The sequence below is a fragment of the Schistocerca americana genome, chromosome 2 (genome assembly GCF_021461395.2).
Source record: "Schistocerca americana isolate TAMUIC-IGC-003095 chromosome 2, iqSchAmer2.1, whole genome shotgun sequence".
NCBI classification, from domain to species: Eukaryota; Metazoa; Arthropoda; class Insecta; order Orthoptera; family Acrididae; genus Schistocerca; species Schistocerca americana.
The window spans coordinates 842,111,464-842,134,792 of NC_060120.1; the positions used below are offsets into that span (position 1 = coordinate 842,111,464).

The window sequence follows — 23,329 nt, forward strand, 5'->3', positions numbered from 1 at the left end:
TAGGTCTGTACACTGTATTCAGATTTTTGTCATGGTGTAACGTCAATTTGCAATAGCATGCTGTAAGGAAGGGACCTCCAGATGTATGTACCTTCTATTTGCCTCACACAAGGACCACATATTATGCCTCTTGAATTCCTTTGTTGCAACATCTGTTTATTTGTTTTAATTTCTGTGGAAGAACTATGCAGCATCTCACCTACTCTTACCATTAATCACATTTCCTTGTGATGGTAATATATTCTTAGCACATGATCCACATTGTATAACCAATGTATAGTATGACAACTGCCAAGACTACAGAAGGAGAACAGACAGATCAATTACTGGACAGACAGTTAATAAATTTGTGGAAAAAAGGCATAAAGATCTGAACACGGATCTACCACTTTACTGTTAAACACCATGACCACAAACCATAATGCCATGGCTTTTGCAGTCCGCTTGGTGTTGTATATTGTAAGTTTGGACCATTCACTGTTTCTGTTTTACTTCTTTTTTCACAGTTCAGGACACGCCTTTCTGTTTTCATGCTTGATCTGTATTCTGTTTTTAACAGGGTATCCACCGAGCCATTTCAACACTAAGTCTAAGGTGAATGTGATAGGGGTTTTTCCTTGTAACATACACTTTTAAACACTGTGGAAGCAGTTCCTTTTATACTAATTTCTTCAGAACACTGATACTCTGGAGCTTAGCTGAAAGAATATGATGTTTAACATCAAACTGCACATGTAAGTGAAATGTTACAATAAAACTGTGAAGTGCTGTGGTCTTGAGAAAATTTTCAGTCTACTCTAAGTACGCTTATGTTTCCTGTACCACACAGAATTGCAATGGTACAGTACCCTAAGCAGATTAGGGAACTGACTTACATCAGATGACAATGTAGAAGTACAATTTCAAATGATAATTTTTCTTCTGTTAGATGGTTTACATTATCACACGATAGGGGTAAACTGCCTAATTTCTGCATTTTTCAGTTTTGTGTGCCTGTTCATAGTCACTGTGGGCATCCCTTTTTGTCAGCCACATGAACCAGAGTTGCCCTGCGATACAAGGACACACACATTTTCCCTGGGTTACCACCACTTGACACCAAAAGCTTAATGTTTAATTTATCTGCACTCAGGACCTTAGTTCTTAGCATAGAGTCGAAGTGACAGTAAGAAAATAAATTTAGTTCTCATTCGCTGCTTTAAGAAGCTGGTTAGTATTAATAAAATTACCGAAAAGGGTAAACTGCTGTACCTGCAAAGATTTGGAACAGAGTGGCTAAAAAATGAACACTAAAAAAAGTGGTTGTGTATGGTGGAGGGAGACAACACAAAGTGCTATTATAAGTATTTTTAAAGTGCATGTTTGGCATAATTACGTGATTTAACTAACAAGCATAAAAAGGCAGAAGCACCTTTTTGTGATCCACATCAACATGTGTTACCATTCAAACCAATGAACATTGCAAGTGGAGACACAAATTGCATTATTCATTTCAAAGCAGTATTATTTCAGAGTAACTGATCAGATGTGCGTTTTCTATAAATTGAGTTTTTTGTATAGAAGGGGTGCCAGTGAACTGAAGTTACACAGAACAAAATGTGCTGCTGTCATTTGCAATGTCATAGCACCATACTTTGAGGAACAGTTGTTAAAAGGTATCGGTAATAAGGGTTACTGCTTACTCATTGATAAAAGTAATGATTGTTCAGTTGTAAAATTATTAGGTATAGCCATCAGGTACTGTTCACAAACAAGGAAATGCATTGTTACAACCTACTTGCAGGTAATGCAGCTAAATGAATGCGCCACTGCTGCTGCTCTTATCTCAGCCTTAAGGGCTTGTATAAAGGGCAAAGGTTTTAATTTGGTGAAATTAATGTCAATTGGGAGTGACAGTGCATCAATGATTACTAGTGTCAACAATGGCGTGTATGCCAAGCAGAAATCTGAATTTTCTCGCGCGCAGCTAATTAAATGCATGTGTCATTCTGTACAGCCAGAAATTTCCCATGACACTGCAGAATTTCTTGCTAGGAACTTAGATTTTCTAATCAGAGAAACCTACAAGAGGTTCTCCCACGTGTGAGTTGGGCAACTCGCATACAAGTATGTGTATGGAGCAGTTAATGAAAGAGAACTCACTTTGAAAATTTAAGCGCAAGCAAAACTCATCGGCTGTTCGTCACTATGTTTAAACTGGCCGGATTTTGTAACATGATTTTCCAATTCCGCTTCTGGTTGGTCACGTAAACACTCAGAAATCGATTCTGGAAATCCAGATCTAGTTGTCGGTTTTCTATTCTCACACTCGATTTTCGCTCCCTTGTAAACGCACAACCGTTTTTTAAGAGTGCTTCGGTTGTCAGGTTATGTCATGTTCTCAAAATATTCAGCGTAATATGGATGGAGTTACTTTTATTTATTTAGTTATTTATTTGTTGTGCAGTGAAGGAGAACCAGAAATATTAGACTGAGCATGAAGCTGACTACCTCTAGCAACTAAGTGCAGAGAAGTAGCGACTGTGCTGACTAACTCAGAACAGCTGTTTTCCGTATGTAACTGGACTAGCAAATCCGCTTCACATCAACACGTAAACATGACAGCAACAAACGGTTACTGAAATTCGGTTTCGTCTTTCAGACGTGTCGCATGTAAATGCAGAGAGTTTCTGTAGCAGCGAACAGAATACTTAAACAGTCGCTTGAGCTGAAAACTCATTTTAGTGTAGCTAGAATCGGTAAGTGTTGTTATACCGAAGAGATCTGATACCAAATGTATGCAGACCGTCGTAATTATTTCTTGTTTTTCTTAAGTCGATACTCTAGAGCGTTATAGCTAGTTCATACGGCAAACTAAAACTTTGATAGTGAAAATGAGGATCCCACAAAACTTCTAGATGATTTATTGCTGCTTATTAAATCTCTTATGTACAGTAATTGTGCTTCCGGATTAGATAGTATACAGAAAGAACTGAAAGATCGCTTAGATCCAAAACAATACTTTGGCAATGAATTTGACTGAAGTGTCTCCTGAAATATTTCTTCAGAAAATTTGGAGCGATATGCGTGAACGGGGTCTGTCTGGGCTAGTAAATCAACTACATCAGCGTCTTCCCGAGAACATTCAAGTTTAAGTACCATATTTTCACTTGACGAATGTCACAGGCCTGTAAAACGGTCTGTATATGGAATATCAAAACTGTTTACAGGCGGTAAACATATATTAGCATCTGTTGAATCACAAAGGAAAAATTTACGCAGCGTAGTGGCATGAACTGAATGACAGTGTTAAATGTTGGGTAGACGTGCACTATTATAGAGACTCCAGAGAAGAAAAATCCTTTCCAGAAACTAGCCGATTTCGCGGTAAATGTTAATCACTCCCACATTCTAATGCAGATGTCGAATGTATGTTCAGTTTTGTAAATAATACGAAGTCAAAAAAAAGTACAGGATGAAAGTGAGGACATTACATTACGTATTGTGTGTCAAATTTGCACTAAAAACGGAGAGCAACGGTTGCTATTCATATGAAATGCCGAAAGAGCTGTCTCAAAGGATAAGGTACAATCATGCAACTTCAGCTTGAGAATTAGCTTTAGTTCTATTCTTTGGACAGCGAATTCGAGGAAATATAATTGAGCACGAGGTGGTGACAGCAGAGGATAACACGATTAAACGGGAAACCTGTGTTTTATTTTAAGTCAGTGTTACTATTTTAGTACTTCTTAACTAAAACTTATTAAAATCTGTATTTGTGTATTACACATTCATTTGCACGTTTTGTAACGTATTTGAGCGATAACTTTTTCCTATGTTTATTATATGCACGGTAAAGTTATTTATTGATGTCAAAAATGTAGCGGCTTTCTAGAGATGTTTTTATGTTGAAACTGGTGACAATTAGAGCTCTCAAGTTGGTCACCCTGTTCAGGTTTTGTGTACCGTAATACTTTTGCAAGAGAGATACGTTGGACAAATTGGTTAGGTGAAGTTACAGTGAAATCAGGCCTTTAGCTGCTTGCAGTCGCTGATTAATACCAACCGGGACAGTTGAAAAAAATATGTGCCCTGACCGGGAATCGAACCCGGGACCTCCTGCTTCAATTGGTTAGGTTCCATAACTTTGGAAACGGAAGAAACTCTTGGGGAAGGAGGAAATATTTTATAATAAAATTTTCGTGTAGGGAATTGCTGTGTTCATGAATATTTAAATCATTACAGCACATGCTTTCATTCTCCGAAATTCTGTAGTATGGTGGTGAAGTTGATTTCAGCTTGTGGAGCGTAGGTATCTCCATCTGAAATATGTTACGTCAATTAATCAAGGACTTTCACCTCTGTCATTTATAAGATAAAAAAGATTACAATGATACTCAAAGTTTGACTTGGGATCCATAGTACAATGAGGAGCACTTTTTGATGGGATGACTGGTCGTGAGGTATGTGTGTTAATCGTCTGCTACCGTTTGTTGTCGTTGAAGGAAGTAAATTACCGATATTAATAGCAGAAATTTGACGTGTGTGCATTGCTTGTTGTTACTCGTGCGATTGGCAAAATTTAACTGAAGGCTTAGTGGCGGGAAGACGAGATACATTTTAAAAAGGCTCTCGGGATTCAATCCACATCGGACTTGAGTATGTTGCCCTATTGCATGCGAAGGTTTTGTAGTACCGTTAATGTTTATGTAGCTGTCAGTGATCGTAGTGGGGTTTTTTCATAAACTGTCAAATTACTTTTTGCCAAGGATATACGAAAGGATGAGTTGTTTATAAACCAAGATCTGGTCATATTTGAAGAAAAAATTTGTAATCCGAGCTTGCAAAATAAAATTATCTTCCCCTTGACACTAACTAATTACTATATGTGACTTTGTTTCCTTCCACCATTTGTTGTCTGTGCCTGTTCACATAAAGCCAAAGCATGTTTGGAAAGTCCACAGGATAGAATCCTCATTGAGTACACAAAAAATTAGCCTTGTTGCGTGTCTCTAAAGGCAGTTTTAATGGCTATCACAAACTGAAAATACTTGCTCGTACCTGAACTGTAAGTTTATCGGACCCTGTGTAATCTCCTGCCTTCAGTTCGTTTTCCAAAAACTTCTTGCTTTAAATGTTGTCTTTTTAGTTCTAATAATACATTCGTGGCACTACAGCTACTGAACATGAAACTTTGTTCATCAGTAACTTTCATGTTGGAGAGTTATTTGTGTTGATACATTAAACGTTTTTGAACTAAGTGCAAAGCAAATGTATAAATAAAGTGTTGCCAATTCTTAATCAGCTTTAGTCATTTTCTTTTTCCTATGTTTATTCCACTCTGCCTTTCAAAAATCACAACATCCCATATGCTTTATAGTTGCCAGTAATTGTGTATTTGAAGGATTGTTGACGGTCTTTGAAAATTGCCGATTTGCTTCCAGAAATTAAAGACTACAGTCAAGTAGAAGAATAATGTACACGAAATTGAGTGTAATATCTTAGAGATGATGCACTGACAGTGATTTTTATGCGTTTTTTTTTTTTTTTTTTTTTTGAAAACACCTCAGTATTGTGGTACTTGACCTGAGGTACCGAATTTGAATCCTGTTGCAGGAAGAAATTCTAGTTTAAATATTATGCTGAAGGGAGGAGAGCTGCTGTTTCAAAGTTCCTAATCACCAGATGATTTACTTAAGTCCTGGCTCAAACCAAATCCTCTACAGTCTCTTGTGGAGTCAAAAGTTTGCCTGATCCATAGTGCTGTTTGAGAACAAAAGAGCCATAATATCAATAATAACTACCACAACAGCAATTAGTTTTGTGGTCTGTGAGCATGCCCCCACTGTATCCAGTTTTTTGCACTCACTTTTCAGGCTATCGTATTTACAACTATTATATTGGTTGTCGCGACCTGAGCCTTCTTTTGTTCTTTTCATCTCTTCCCATCCACATAGATTTAAATTGTCATGCTTTCTGAGTACATGCTCATTCCAATTTTTTATCCTCTTTAATTACAACCAGTAGTTGCTTTTCTTCTCCCACTCTCCTCAGTGTTCTCAGCACCTCTTCATTTATCACTGTCCACCAGTTTGGCCTTTTTTTCCCACACCAAATCCACATTTCAGAAACCTCAAACTGCTTCATATCTTCTTTCCTATTCATGTAAGTTTTGGCTCTATATTGTTGGACACTCCAGAGAACACTTCATTAATCATTTCCTTAATCTTGTTTACACACAGCGCAGAAAATACCTTTGGATAATACCAATTTTGCTGTTGCTATTTCTGATTTAATGTCTGTTGTTCCACCAGTTGATTTAGTCTCCATTTAACATTATTTTTATCCTTTCATCTTCTCTTGTTACGTTAATTTTCTAATTGCTAGTTTTAATCCTTTTCAACTTTATTGGCCACCTCCACCACTTGTTGGAGCTTGTAGCCACTCCGGATTAGAAGAACCGTATTGTCTGTGAATCTTGAGCATTAACTACATTTTTTGGCCTCTGAGTTTTACTCTCTTGATCGTTAAAAAACATTAAAAAAATGTTTCAGTGTATGTTGAAGAGTGTAGATGATAGACAAAAACTTTGGCTCTACATGATGAAGAGCGTGAGGTCATCATATGAGCGATAAAAGGAATCTGTTAAACTTCGGTTACAAAATAAATCAGTCAAATCTAAAGGCCATAAATTAAACTACATACCTAGGAATTACAATTATGAACAACTTAAATTGGAAAGAACACACAGAAAATCTGGGGAAAGCAAACCAAAAATTGTGTTTTTTCGACAGAACACTTAGAAAATGTTACTGATGTACTAAAGAGACGGCCTACACTACGCTTGTCTGTCCTCTTTTAGAGTATTGCTGTTCAGTCTGGGATCCTTACCAGGTAGGATTAACGGAGTACATTGAGAAAGTTCAAAGAAGAGCAGCACATTTTGCATTATCGTCAAATCGAGGGGAGTGTGTCGCTGACACAATACAGGATTTGGGGTGGACATCGTTAAAACAAAGACATTTTTTGCTGTGGCTGAGTCTTCTCACAAAATTTCAATCACCATCTTTCTCTTCCGAATGCGAAAATATTTTGCTGACGCCGATCTACATAGGGAAAAGCGATCATCATAATAAAATAAGGGAGATCAGGGCTTAACATGGAAATATATAAGTGTTCATTTTTTCCACTCGCTGTTCAAGACTGGAATAATAGAGAATTATTGTGAAGGTAGTTCAATGAACCCTCTGCCAGGCACTTACGTACAATTTGCAGAGTATCCATGCAGATGTAGATGTACATCTTTCCCTGATTCTATCCAGTTAATATTCTTTTCTTTCAGTTTTACTGAAGCTTTTTGGTTCATTTACGAGTTTATAAGTCAAGTCAATTTTCTTTCAATGCATTCATAAGATTTTTCCCAGTTCGTGCTGTTGAAAGCTTCGTCAAATGTAGATACACATTCTTTTTCTTCTCAGTAAATCTCTCTCCTAGACTGCTTAAAAGCCCTATTGCGTCCCTTGTCCCACCATTTCTTTTAAATCAAAATCTGCCTTCAGATGTTCCTTCCATTTTAATTTTCAGCGTGTATTTGTGGTTCTTAAACATCATCAGCATGAGAAATGAACCTGGTGGTTCAGTGTGCACTACATTTTCTGATTCCCTGTTTCTTCCCTTGAGATTGTATAAGTTGCTACTGCTACCATTCTTTGTTGCAGTTAAAACAACCTTTACTTACTCTACTAAGATGATGACCCCATGTCCTCCTCATCCACATCATTCAAAGACTCAAGTTGAAGCTTTGTACTTTGTATCATAAAGCTGTTGCAAGTCCCATTCTTGTAGGACTCTCTCACAAACGTTGTGCTTTATTATTATTATCATCATTATTAATATTTTTTGCTAAATTCTCACATCTGTGTTTGTATCATATTGTATATCTCAATCTTTAATACAGGATATCATAACGTATCTTCCTTTAAAGTACCTCAATTTCCTTCCATTCCACTTCATGCCACTTCTTTCCTGGCATGTTCAACTCATCTCTGCAATTCATTATCTAGTCTTCTGCTCATCCTCTTTGGTATTCCTTTTCTTGTCTGTATTTTCTTCTCCTGTCCATTGTATAAATCACTTCTTGTGTTTTTTACTCATTTTCCATTCACATATGTTATAAATTTCTTTTTTATTTGTGCTGTTCCTTCCTCAACCCTACTTGGGCTGTTCTTTGACAATGTCATGTATGTATGCATGCCTGCTTAGAGCACTGATCACTTCATTCGAAATATATCAGTATATATTTTATTTCCCTTGCCTAATTCTGTCTATATCAAACATCCTTATTGTTGTAATCCTTTTCATTTTCTTTAGTTTTGTTTTTTATTTTGGCTTTTCATAAACTGTGATTACTGTTAGTATTCTTTGCCCTGGTAATGTGTGCACTTTCTGAATTCCATTTATATACCATTGATCCATCTGTATGAAGTTAAGCATTTTAGACGATGCTACAACACACTGTTAACGAAAATACAAGCACATGGAATAGGTTCCCAGATATGTGAGTGTCTCAAGACTTCTTAAGTGACAGAACCCAGTGTGTTGTCATTGATGGCGAGTGTCCATCAGAGACAAGGATATCATCAGGAATGTCCCAGGGAACTGTGATAGGACCACTATTATTTTCCAGCTACAGTAATGATTTAGCAGACAGGATGAGCAGCAATTTGTGGCTGTTTGCTGATGATGCTGTGGTGTTTTTGATGATATCATCGTTCACTGACTTTCAGAGGATACAAGAAGACTTGGACAAAATATCTAGTTGGTGTGATCAGTGGCAGCTAGCTGTAAATGTAGAAAAATGTAATTTATTACAGATGAGTAGGTAAAAATACTCATAATGTTAAGAATATAGCATTATTAGTGTGTTGCTTGACATGGTCACATCAATCAAATATCTAGGTGTAATGTTGCAGAACAATATGAAATGGAATGAGCGTGTAGGGATTGTTGTAGGGAAGGTGAATAACTGACTTCAGTTTTTTGGGAGAATTTTAGGAAAGTGTGGTTCATTTGTGAAGAAGACTGCATATGGGACACTATAGCCTGATTAAATTTACTTGATAGTTGGCACTTCACGCATTGGATTTGGTTTCCTCCAATTGGATTGCTTAACGTCATGCCTGAACCGTACGCCATTGCCAAACTGCCACAACAGTCGGTCAGTTCACTTTCTGTTCCTTGTCAGGCATTCTTTCTTGGTGTGTTTGAATCTGAAACCATGGATCTGGCACTTTTATTTTGTATTTCATCATACATGATAACTACATCACACACACACACTCTCTATATAATGATGCTAATGAAATACACACATTTCATACACAGCACTAACTAAACACCACTGGATACTTTGGCAGAAGACATGATTCAGCATCACATGTGTGGTATCATCATAGAGATCAGATTACATTAGATAAGTATCGTATGACACTGTGTGAAACTAAGTTTTTGAAGGCTGCAATTCATAATTGTGACCAGGTGATCACAGTAAAAAAATATAACAACTTGACTCAGTGATGTGCTTTAGCGCAACGGTTAGTGTAATCACTTGTCATGCTTAAGGTCATAGATTCAAATGTCATCAAGTGTCATGATAATATTTTAATTTCTAAATCTAATCAAAAGAGTTTGATTATCATTTTTTATTCAATTAACTGGTTTAAATGTAATTTTTTTTTTATTTCTAGTTATTTTGCCACATCATTTTCGTAATCACATTGACTTTTTTTGTTTGCTCTTATTTTTCTACCTATCATTATCTTTTCATCTGGCATCTGCCTGTGTCGCCTATAATCTGTAACCAAGTGCCAGCGAGGACTGCTCGTAGGTTGGTAATGTGGCAGCTCACGTAGCCCTTGAGAGGACAGCTTTAGGTTAACAATGATAGCAAGAAATCACGGTTTGCTTTTAGCACTGAAACTGAAGTTTTTTCTGTCTGAGTGTTTGTAGTGGTTGGCTTTAATAGCCATGAACAAAGCGATCTTGATTTTAGTTCTGCTGCAGACTGTTGACCACCATTTTCTTGGATAGTGGATGGTTGTGGTTAGCTTAAGATATGTGTTTAAATTTAGGGGTACAAACAGCAGGTTAGTCATTGGTTGCCTAAAATCAGCTGTTGAGAGAGCATCTCTCATTTCCAACATACATTGCTGCATCCACTTCCCACATTGCTCGTCACACATTAACAGCATTTGTGAACTGACTTGCTGTGTTTTGTGCGTTATTTATAAATGGCAGCCAATGTGGCAACACTGTAGTGGCAAGTGACAGACAAAAACTATCAAGTAATTTTAAACGGAGTATAGTGTAATCCATTGTTGAGTACTGTTAGAGTGTTTGGGATACGCATTAAGTCGGATTAAAGGAGGACATTGAAGCATTTCAGAGGCAGGTTGCTAGATTTGTTACCAATAGATTCAAACAACACGCAGGTTTTATGGAGATGCTTTGGGAACTCAAATGGGTCACTTGATGGAAGGCGACATTCTTATCAAGAGGCACTATTGAGAAAATTTGGAGAACCGGCATTTAGGGCTGACTGCAGAACTTTTCTACTACTGCCAATGTGCATTGTGTGTGCAGACTCTGAAGATAAGATTAGAGAGATTAAGGCTCAAATTGAGGCATACAGTCATTTTTACCTTGCTCTATTTGCAAGTGGAACAGGAATGGAAATGACTGGTAGTGGCACAGGGTACTGTCTGCCATGCACCATACGGTGGTTTGCGAAGTATGAATGTAGGTGCTGATGTAGAATTTGATTTCTGAAGTTATCTCCAGGTGGCTTTCAAGTGTATAATGTACTTTTATGATTTATGAACTAATACTAGATTTTTTTTCCCCTGCAGAAATCAATCAGCCTAAGACAACCGCATGTGCGCTATGGCTTCTGTACTCTCTTCTCCAACAGTAGCATTCAAATAATTCATCGCTACTGTGCAACAACTGCAAACTCCAAACTTCCTTCATAATTCTCTCTATAGTGGTATGTTTCCATGATGAGTTGGTGCATATTCTTGGATAATTAAAATATCCTTTTGTGTACTCATGTCACTCATATACCTTGTACCATAGATTTATTAAAACATTTCAGACATTACAAAATCAGCACTCTGTAATTCTCCACATTATCATTCTCTTTTATGTCCTCATTCCAGGTTCTTTTCCATATCCCTGTATAGAATACTTCTGGCATATCAAGCAGTGCTCGAAAGTAAGCCACCAAAGTGCGTGCTCATCTGTATTTGAAAATTGAGCAGTATCCTGGAATGGGTGGATCACGTTACAATGGTGATCCACCAAGCTACCAATGAATCCATCCTGAAGTCTTCAGACTGTCTAAATAACTTGTGGCCTGGTAAAGTAAAGAATGCCACTCCTGCAGCCATGGTCAGGTGGTTGGCCCTGTGCACATTCGAATGCTAACCAACAGCAGAGAATCTGTTATCCAAATGGCATGGTTCGACAGTGTATTAGTAATGAAGAGTAAATCAAGAATTCCTGAAATTATTGAACCAATTCACTACGTCAGATTAAGCCACCAGAACTATTTATGTAAAGCACATTTACCCTACCATGGAAGCAAATGTCTACAGGCAACGAGGCCATTTGGGATCTGTGCAAAGCAGGACCTAATGGCACTTGGAATATGAAGAGTACAAATTCTAATCCAGGGTTTGGTGTCACTTCTCCATGATATGTTTTTAACTTTAGAATTTTTACAAGATATTGAATCATCTCTTCTACATATGGGTCTAAATAGGGGACACTGCTGGATGTTCAATGGTTTTTCCCAAGAATGTCCTCCAAATTGATTCACCATGTGAATTAATTCTGTTTGTTTTGGTATTATGTAATATTTAAAGGACACTGAAGAAGGTGGGACATATCTGTGCTATCTGCTCTGACTGACTTAGTGCTCCTACCTCCATACAACACACATAATCAGCAAACAGATATGCCCAAAACAGCCATGGTTACCTGCTCTGCTTACACAGGCTGAGGAATGAGCTTTCATTCTGCAGGATATCAGGTTACTTAGCAGATGTTGCAGCCTGTTAAGCGTGTACTCAAAATCACATTGCTCCATGTGCCACTCTCCTGCTATTGAGGTACAGAGCTGTGTGCCAGTGGCTAGAAGTGATGGACAATAAGCTGTTGCTGTTAAAAACAACTACACAACAATGGCATACTTCCTGCCAGCCACTGTGATGAGATGTTCCTTTTGTTTGACTACAGGCAGGGCATAATCCAATGACATGGCTTCCTGCTAGGGTTTTTTGAAGTAATGAGCCACTCGTATTTCTCAGAGTTATGTTTCTCTAATATTCTATAGCTTGATTAGGATTTTAAAACACACACACACACACACACACACACACACACACACACACACAGAGAGAGACAGACAGACAGAGAGAGAGAGAGAGAGAGAGAGAGAGAGAGATATTCACTTACCAAAGCCTTCAAACGTGAGAAGTGCACTACTTACCGAAGCATTTCAAGGACTATTTTTCTTTGAATCAAAGTGGGTTAACTTGTTGCAATACTTTAGTTGTAGAAAACAGAAGATCACTTTGACAAACACCACCAAAAGAATAAACTAAACTCAGAATGGAAGAATTTAACTGCATAAATAATACTCTTCTAGTGATTTTAAAACAGTTTTCTAAAACTGCAGTGTTTGTTGGTGACACAGGCATACTAACAAAGTGCCCATATTCAGCCATACAAGAAGCAGTCCTAATGATAGCTGAACATGCTTGTAACTGGTTTACAAAGAACAATTTGTCTTAGTCCCACAAAGACTATTGTTGTAAAATTTCGAACAAATAGAAATTACCAGCTAGAATAGACACAAACCATCATATACTAAGTGAAGCACTAAGTGTGACTTTCCTTGGGACCCAGCTAATAAGGCATCAACACACAGAAAAACTGATCAAGAAGCCCAGGACCAGTGTATGTTGCACTTAGTCTCTCTCATTACATTGATTTTAAACCAGGGTATTGGCTTCTTACAGTTTTGTCATAATTAGTGTATTTCTTTTAATTTTACTGTGTTAAACTGAACTTGAGTAATGTCTACTCATTCCACATCTCTGAAGGTTCTCTTTCATGCAGCTGTCTGTGATATTTCCGCATACTGTGCATCATGTTCATCGGTATAGTGGCCTAGCAGTTATAGTCACTGGCTAGTGGTATGTAGGTCACCAGTTCGAGTCCCACTCCTGCAGTCATATTTGATTTCTCGAAGGTTCTGGGACCTTCTTATTTATCAAATATTGTAGGTCACTGGAAAATTCCCTATATTTATAAATAAGAGCACTCACCACTGAAGCAGCAAGTGTGCTCCCTAAATGTCTCCTCAGGGTGAAGTATTAGTTCTTGTTGACAGCCCTTCTCTTATTACGGGTCCTATGTCACACTGTTTGTTGAAGACACCAGATATCATACACATCGACATCGCCATGGCTCCAATAAGACTATATGAAAGCTGAGTCCTTCATGATCAGGACCCAAATACAAACAATACATTCCGCCTACATTCCCCATTGTCAGAGCAGCACTGAATACTAAAACATTGGTGAATGAGTTGCACATTAGGCTCCCACCAGTATTTTCATTAGATGCTGGTCAGGATCTGATGAAATAGCTTAAAAGAATTTGACAGTACTGCTAAATACAATGGGTAGTTACCTACTTTTACTTGGGTGGTACAACCCAGTAATGGTTTGTATACAGTGAGGAAGAGCTCGGGAGCTGGAACAACTGTCAAAAAAGAATAGGAAAGGCAAGTCATGGCATAACATAAATTTGAGACATGATGAAGAGAGTGAATAGTGACCTGCTGACTGTAATGAAGAAGTTAACATTGAACCACATGGATATAAACAGGACTGTGCAACACAGATAGGCCTTAAACAACAAAGTATTACACTGCGGGAAGAGATTGAACAAAAAGTGATTGTGAACAGTAAAAACCTGCCAAACTCAAGCAAACAAATTGGGACATTGATGTCTCCTATACAAAAAATGATCAAGGGCACTAGTTCAAAAGAAAGCATAGCAGTCCACAATAGTATTTTTGAAACATGTGAACTTCCCTCAACAAGCGCAGCTAAATTTGATCTGTTTACAGATAGTCAAGGACAAGGAATAGCCACCGAATTAAGTAATAGATGTATTTACAAAATCAACACCATTGTGAAACCAGGTGCCAATTTCAAAGCTGTGACTGCAATAAGCCATGAAAAAGTATTGGAATTGAGCACAAATGACTTCTGTTTTCCTCACTGGAACATACGGAAAAGGAACTCACGATTTCTCTTAAGTGAAGATTGCTTGAATTTATAAAACACAAATGTGATCGTTTTTTCAGTTGCATATCACCATGACCTACCAGACTTGTCCTGTGTATATGAAGTGGTACAAAAAGCAACAAAGACATTCAAAATATCTGCAGAGGGTTTAAAAATGCAACATTCATGGATATAAGTGAACTTGGAAGAAGATTCCACCCAAATCATGGCCTCCATCTCAACAGAGTGGGAAAGAAATTCATTATTTGCAAGATTTTAGAAATAGTAGGTCAGAAACTACACCTTAAGCAGGGTATCTTGGTAGCCATACCTCTCAACAACAAATGTGTTGTGTCTAATTCTATAAATAAGAAGTTTATGGTAACAGAAGTGACATCTCTCAAGACTGGAAGTGGACCATTTATCTCTGTGCCAGATGAGACCGAAAACCATCAAATGCAAGCAGCCAATGAGCCTGAGCAATCTAAGAAAATCTGCGGAAATGATGGGGTGCAAGAAACCAACAACAGCACCACTAGAGAGGCAGCCACATGGATGAACATCTCAGGAGCAGAAAGCATTCCGAAGTCAAGACAGTTGTTGTATGTATCTATTGCTCTCCAAATGGGAACTTTGAGGTATTTATCAATAAACTTGAAACATTACTAAATAGAATACATGTAGGCAAGAAATCAATAGTACCCTGTGGGGATTTCAACATTGACTTTTTTGCAACAAGCAGGAGAAAAAAACTGTTGCACAACCTAACAGATACATTCAATTTAAAGCAAACAGTTACAGCCCCAACAAGAATTACAAAAACTTCATCCACTACTGTGGACCAAATATTTGTTAACACACCCTATACTGCAAAATGTGTAAACACAAATTATAGTGATCTTGAAGCTCAAGTGGTAAAGTCATCCTACTACTCCTCTTACTGTTGAACATGTGACACAAAAAGGCAGGTAGAATGAAAGAGAGTTAATGATCCTTTTTGACTGACTGACTGACTGACTGATTTACTCAGGAAGACGACAATGGTCATAGCCCATCGTTGTCCACACCAAAACTGAGTTCATTGTGCAATTTGTATTCCTGTAATTCTAGAAAATACAGCCAGTACTTTTAAAGAGTAGTAGGAATTCTTTCATAATTATTTATTAGAGACAGTTCCTTCAGGAATTAATGACCTGAATATACTGTCTTTTGGCCTCCAACACTTCTCACTGGAAAATTAAATGTGGTGCAGTTTCATTACTCTCATGGCATAGCCTGCACTTATTGACTTTTGTCTGTAGCTATTGTGTGTGTCCAGGTTCTGTTTATACAGAGGCTTTCTTTTTTCTATTAAATCTGTTGTCATGTTTATAAATTTCAGTGGCTTCCCGTAACGGAGAGATGAAGTAGCTCTGCTCCACAGTGAGAACCTGCATGTCAGCGAATTTTATTACATGGTCGGTCTCTGTGTGTGCTTCACCACTGCCAATTTCTCCACCTGCTCCAAACTGCAGTACCGTACGTTCACTGATCCTGGTACTGATGGATCACGTGGTCATTCTAATACAGACTTTTCCACAAGTACATGATATCCAGTATAGACCTGTCACTGCAAGTGCATCTCTTTCGATCTTTGCTGATCTAAGACACACTCTGATTATCTTCATAAGCTTGTATGTAGCTTGCAAGCTATATTTATATAATAATATGGTTGATTCCATCCATCAACCTGGGGATGTATGGCAGAAAGGCCATACCCAACCTTTCTTCTTCTGGCATGTTATTCCTCCATGATGTTTCATGAAACTTCTTATATAAGTGGTGGAGTACACATTCCAGGTGTTGCATATTGCATCAGAGGTGCTATGACTCACATACACATCTTGCACTTGTTATGAACATATTTATCATACCTGTTTTCTTTCTTGGCTGGTGGTTTGAAAGTCCTTGCAGGTATCAGTCCATGTGTGTCAGCTTTTGATGTATGCTATTGCTTAGGTTCTCACCACTCCTCATAACTAGATCATCTATAAAAGGTAGTTGTTACCGCTTTTCTACTGCCATACTAAATTTAATGTTGGCATGCAAACAGTTCAGACGTCTTAAGAAGTTACCAAGTTGTTCCTCAACATGGATCCACATGATGTGCCTGTACCACACCTTAGGCTTACAAGTTGTCAAGTCCAGTGTCTGTCTTTTGAAATTCTCCATGATGAAATTGCAACCATGGGACAAAGTGGACTGCCCATGATAACACCCTTCAGCTGCTCAGAGCAATCACCATTCCACATCAAGTAGCTCTTGGTAAGATATGCATGAAACAGCCTGGTGAAATCCTGTAGGAAAAATGGAATTGATATGCTACAGAGAGCCACTGTGTGCCACTATGGTAAAGAACGTAACAGCAGAAAAGCTGACTAGCATCTCGTCAGGTCCACATTTCTGTTTCTTCATTTCTCAATGAAATATCCCAAGTTCTTTGTGTTTGTGCCAGTCTTTCCAATGTGTGGCTGAAGCAGGGGACAAAAGTTTCACCAGTTTATATGTCAATGAGCTAGGAGTGCTTACGATGTGTGAGACCATCCATGTAATAAAATTTTCTGACATACAAGCCCTTGCTCTGGAGAAGCACCACTAACATTTGTTCAAGGAAGCCACTGAAGTTCTTAAACATGACAATAGTTTTAATAAGACAGAAGTAAACCTCAAGATATGCAGACCCTGGATTCCTTTGCTCCAATAAACAATTGTCATAAGTAATGCTGGAGGAGCTACAGCAATAATGAGCAGGAAAACATCCACTGAGACGTTAACATTGAGAGTACACACACTACCTGACAAAGTGAAGCACCCAGAAGAAATGGTCAGAGGTCAATATTCCTTCACACACATACACTCCATTAACTAGTATGTAAATGATTAGAGATTCATTTCTCAGTGACAGGTAGAATGGCCACTGGAGAGCTTCAGTGTTCATCTTTGGCATTGTTACATGTCCTGATAGGTATGCAAATGCCAACAGCATCAGATGTTCAGTGATCACTACAAAGGACACAGAGATGGCACATATTCAATTGAGACAGTGTTATTGGCACCAGACAGGTGTTGGAGGCCTCATTTTATTTTGCCATCTAATTGATTCATAAGGATTTGGATATGACAGTAGCCCAGAGGGAGTGTGAGGGCAAGCATACTTTCGTTATGGTTCCAGTTGACCATATCTGACCACCATAAGAAAGGATCAACTTATTTTGCACCCAACACACTGTAACACCCTTTACATCAGGGTGGGCTATCTTAAAACAAGTAATGGACTCCCTGTACAGTGTATATTAACTTGCACCATTGGTCAGAGACTAGCAGTAGCTGGAATGATTAGGCTGCCATTGACACAACACACTGCATTTTGAGTGGTGCTGTGATACAGAAGCATGGACTACTGATGAATGGCACTGGATTGTGTTCAGTGATGGATCATGGTTCTCCACTACATCAGATGACCCTCATCAGAGAGTATGGTGGCGACCTGGGGAGAGGCCCCATTCTTCCAGTGTTCCATAGAGGCACAGTGGTGTTATCCTTGGTGACTATTGGGTATGAGCTCAGGTCAGAGTTGGTAGTGATTGAACAAACTTTGATGGCACATCATTATATCACAGACATCCTGCACCCTCCTGTGTTACCTCTCATCTGGCGGCATCATAGTACCATTTTTTTATCTGGAAAGTGCACATCCACATTTGGCATACAGCCCTATGAACTGTAAGCATGACGTTGAGGTACTCCTGTGGCCGGCAAGATCCTCAGATCCGTCACATGTGTAGGACCAGCTTGAACATCAGTTCTGTCCCAGTATCAAGGATATCTAGGAGCAGTTACAATAGTTGTGGATTAGTTTGCCTCAAGAGATGATACAATGGTTTTATGACACCCTTCCTATCTGAATTAATGTATGCATCCAGGCCAGAGGGGTACAAAGTTCTTGGTGTATCTAATTTGATTTTGTAATCATTGAAGTAACATCACATACCCTCTCAACCCATGAAGTTTCATTTCATTTCTCCCTCCCCTTCTGTGCACATCATCCTGAGCTCCAATCTGCTACCAACAATGGAGGCCAAATTTTTAAAAATGTCAGTCAGCCACTCATGCTGGCAAAATGTCAGAAACAGATGTCTCTGTGAAAGTGACTACATATGTGGACACCACTTAAGGATGAAAGGTGCAGCATGCTGCTTATTCATTGTAAAGAACCTTTTGCTGAAACCTGCACTGATAAATGTACATTCACTAGATGTGGGCGTGTGAAGACTACAATATACCACACTAAAAAGATTACCTTGCTATACAGAATCAGCCACCAGCAGTGATGGGAGAGAAGCTTGCAGCTACAGAGAATAACCATACAGAAGCTGCACGTTTCAACATTGTCAGATTCCAAGTTGAAGCTATGTGACACACACTTGAAACTCTTAAGAGTTGACAGCACAAAGATGATTGCTTATGGCCACAATTGCAGGAGAAGGAAACCAAACTGAAAAGAAAGAAAATGGCATTATAGCACTGCATCTCAGTTTTGGTGATGCATTTTTCAAGCATGCTATAATTTGTTGATTACTTTCATGATATTCATGTGGTTTGAAGAGGATTGCTGATTGCTGTGAAAAATAAAAACTGGTAATCTGCCCAATAACTGTGATTTTGTTGGCTGAACATGGATTTCTGAAATGAAATGAAATATTGGTAAACATATCTATCAGGACATAATTTTGTGCTTTAAGAGAATAATTGATTTCCGCTGTTCATGACTTATTTCACTAAAACCTAATAAAAATCAAATATTGTGCACAATAAAATGGTAATATATAGATTACTCTTACTGCATCTCAATAAGATTGTATGAAACATAATAAAGCTTGCTGTTGTTTCAATTATTAAAATTAACCTTACATGACATATTCTACTTCTAAATACGTACACCTCAAACTATTGTAAAGTACATGGTAGAGGCTACTTAGCATGGTACACATGTTAGTTTCTTCCCATTACAGTCACTGCACAGAAAGAGTAACTGCTTAAATGTAGTGCATCTGTAATTAATGTATTTTTGTCTTCACGGTCCTTATGAGAGCGATATATAGGGCGGTGAAGAATATCTCAAGATTCTTCACTTAATGTGGCTTCATCAAACTTTGTAAGTGGGTTTTCATGGGATAATTGGCATCTATCTTAAAGCATCTAACAAACGAAGTTTTTCAACACGTTTGTAACTCTCTCTTACGTGTCAGACTAAGCTGTGAACATTTGTGCCACCCTGCTTTGTATACATAGAGTATTTATTGCTTGTTAGTCCTAATCTGGTATGTATACCACAACTTTAGCAATACTCTAATATGGGACACACAAATGACATATAAGCAATCTCATTATCGTAGTATTCTGCTAATGAACTGGCCTTCCACCGGCTTCACACATAACTGAGTCTAAGTGATCATTCCATTTCATATGCCTTCAAACTGTTACTGCCAGGTTTTTGTACAAGTCAGCTGATCCTAATTGTGACTCACTGGTGTTGTAGTGGGGCACTACTTTTCAGCAGTTTTGAAGTTTATGCTTTTACATTTCTGTACATTTAAAGCAAGGTGCCTTTATTTGCACCATATTGAAAACTTATCAAGATCTGATGGGATATATGTGAACCTTTTCACAGGCAGTATTTCATTTATAGATAACTGCATCATCTGCAAAAATTCTGAGGTTATTATTAATATTGTGTGCCAAATCATTAATATACACTATGAAGAACAAGGATACCAACACATTTCCTTGGCATGCCTGAAGTTTTCTACTTTTTCATTGATGACTCTTAATCCATGAAAACATTTTGTGTCTCACCTAACAAGGAATCCACAATTGAGTCATATTTTTTTATTTATTTATTTTGGAATACTCCATTTCATTGTAGTTTTGTTAAGAATCATTGGTCTGGAACAAGTCAAATGTTTTTTCAGAAGTCAAGAAATATTGCATCCACCTGGGATGTCATGACAAATGTGCAACTTGGGATTTACATGATAGGTATTTTTGGAACCCATGATGGTTGGCATGAAGCAGGTTATTCTGTTGAAGATAAGTCCTTACGTAAATACTTTAGCAGTAAAGGAGAGAACTCACTAAAGAGAGAAGTGTTGAGTCACTCCCCAAACTCTTGCTCTGTTATCCAGATCACCTTATAACCACCTAACACTTGCACTCATCAATTATTTGCATCACTTTCCGTTTACCTAACACCATCCCTACTCCAATTGACTCTTGCTCCATGCTTTTCAGTGAGTGGTCACCTCTGAGATCAGAATATGTTCTAGAATTCTACAAGGGATGGATGGCAATGAGTTGGGATGCAAATTTTGTGGATCATTTTTGTCACCCTTTTTGTGGTGTGGCCTGAGCTAACTTCCAATTATTAGGCACAGTTTTTTGTTCAAAGAACCTACAATATATTGTTGTTAAAATGGGAGCTAAATCGATTGTAAATTCTGTAGACACTAACAAGGATTCCATTGGGTCCTGGGGCTTTGTTTTTATTTCAGTGATTTTTAGGTGTTTCTTAACACCACTGACACTAATGTCTACATCATGCATCTTTGCAATGGTGCAAGAAGCAAATTGGGCAGTACCTCTGTATTTTCCTTAGTAAATTAACATATGGAAAAGGAATCCAGCATTTATGCTTTTGCTTTACTACCATCAATTTTAGTTCTTGTGTCATCCATGAGTGTATGGATGCTAACTTTGGTGCTACTGATAGCTCTTATATATGACTTTCTGAGATCTAACAAAAAGATTCTGCTACAGTAGTAACTGCTGGCTTCAAGCATTGCCCCCCTGACAGCCAAAGTAATTTCATTCAGCATCTCTTTCTTACACCTATTATGTAACAGGTGCTGTTTCTTTAGGTTGACTGTATTTGAAGGAGGGTACACCCTTTATGAAATGTTCTACTACATATTTATCTAATCAATACATGCTCAGCTATTCTTTTAATCTGGAACCAAGGTTCTTCTACATGCTCATGGCCAGAGTTAAACATTTTGGATTCCGTAATGCCATTCTCCAATACAGCGTGTGGCAAACTTAGAGTGACAACAAAAATTGAAATTGCTTCGTTAGTCACATTACTTGGAAAATAAAATTAAAGCTCTCAGTGCAATAGATGATGATGAACCATGCTGTTGACTGTATATAGATCTATCAAGAACCTTTGATGCTATCTGTCATCGGTTAATTATTGAGAGATATTGTTAACATGTCTAGGAAATGGCATGAACTGTTTCAAGTTCTGACTGCGAGAAAGGTATCGGAAAGTACAGGTTTGCTATAAAGATGAAATATGTGGCCCATCATTCACAAAATGAATCTATCAGACACCCCAAGAATTTTTTTGGGTCCATTGCTGTCCTTAATTTCTGTGTATGTTTTCTCTGCCCAGATGGTATCAATCAGTTTATTAAGAAATTAAGTAAAGATTGTTACAGGAATAGTCCATGTAAAAAACAGAAAAAATATAAAAACTGCGTGAAGGCAACAGTTTGGTGTGGGGGGAATGAGCTACAGCCTTGCAAGGAAGGACAAAATTAATGTAATAGCACAGTTTGGTTTCTGTACAAATATATTGTCCTTATTTCTTAAAAAAGAAAGTTGGGAACATCAATTCATATTCATCTAAAATGGTAAAAAAAAATCATAGAAATCCTAATCTAAAAGTAGTTGTGACCTCAAAAAAATCAGCTAAAGACAGCAGGAGCACGGGATCAGAATGTGATTTCATTAGGCTCCTTCTCACCACAGGCAGGTGGACTTCTGGGTAGCACACAGTGTTATGGAGGAGAGGGCTAGAATTGAGAGGTAAATCAGAGGAAGGTTGTGGAGAAGATGTGAGAGTGCAAGATGAGTGAAGTTAGGGTTTTGGGGCAAGCGTGGAGTTTAGTGTGGGGAAGAGGTTAGCAGAAATTGAGGCAAAGATGATTAAGGGATCAAAGGATATAATATGATTGTTTCATGCCCATGTGTAGCTTACTGACATTTGTGGTAATTTAAAAAAGAAAGACTAATTCTTCAAACTGTAGAAGATCTTGTAATGTTTGCTAACATTTGAGACATTCAAATTGCAACCTATAATGCACCATGCACTAGCCATTACAAAAGCTATTGTTTCTTTTAGGTTGCAACAATGCTTTTCATTACCTGACTTTGTATTAGTGACAATATTAGTTAGATTCAGTATTGTAACATCTGCATCTTCAAAGCAAAGTTTATTGATGATACAAAGATAATTCTATGTAGCCACTGCAAACTCTGTTCCCATTGTGCTAGGGTTGTAAGAGTCTTACAAAAAAAACCTCTTCCCTTGGCAACAGCTCTAGCAGCAACCTCATCGACTTTCACACTCTCTAGCCTCTTCCTCAAATTTGAGCATAGCAGACTCATTACAAAGTAAAACTCGTGGTATTCATACCACTGCTTCACATCAACCTGAACTTTACACATCAACCCCCAGCAGTGTGGGATCCGTACCAGATAGGGTTGATAGAAGAGATAGAGAAGATCCAACGGAGAGCAGCGCGCTTCGTTACAGGATCATTTAGTAATCGAAAAAGCGTTACGGAGATGTTAGATGAACTCCAGTGGAAGACTCTGCAGGAGTGTGCTCCCTGCCGCCGTTGGATAAGCAGCTGCAGCAGCAAGTTGTATACTCCTAGCTCCCTCATTTGTTACATAGTTTAATTCTTAATTTCTTTGTGTGTTTTTGGTACTTGCATTGTTTAATTCATAAATTTCGGGCGTATTATAGTATTTGAGAGATGTAGCTTCGCGTTTTAGTACCTGAATAGTGTAAATTCTCGTAGTCGTCTGTCTTCTGTTTTTGTTTTGAACGGCCAGTGTCGGTTGGTCACAGTCAATGTGCTCCCTGCCGTCGTTGGATAAGCAGT

At 38.1% G+C, this 23,329-nt stretch overlaps 1 protein-coding gene across 6 annotated transcripts in view; it reads left to right on the forward strand.

Moving 5' to 3' along the window:
• LOC124594907 (alpha-methylacyl-CoA racemase) overlaps positions 1 to 23,329 on the forward strand; it is a 168,592-nt gene that overhangs the window by 53,613 nt on the left and 91,650 nt on the right. The window contains exons 1-2 of one of the 6 annotated variants that reach the window (XM_047133382.1): positions 4,174 to 4,199; positions 4,233 to 4,287. The exons of 1 other annotated variant lie outside the window; for it this stretch is intronic. In XM_047133382.1, coding sequence (XP_046989338.1) covers positions 4,256 to 4,287 — 32 coding nt within the window. In that variant the 5' untranslated portion in view covers positions 4,174 to 4,199; positions 4,233 to 4,255. 4 more of the 6 variants (XM_047133387.1, XM_047133381.1, XM_047133384.1 and 1 more) reach the window with 4 other exon arrangements.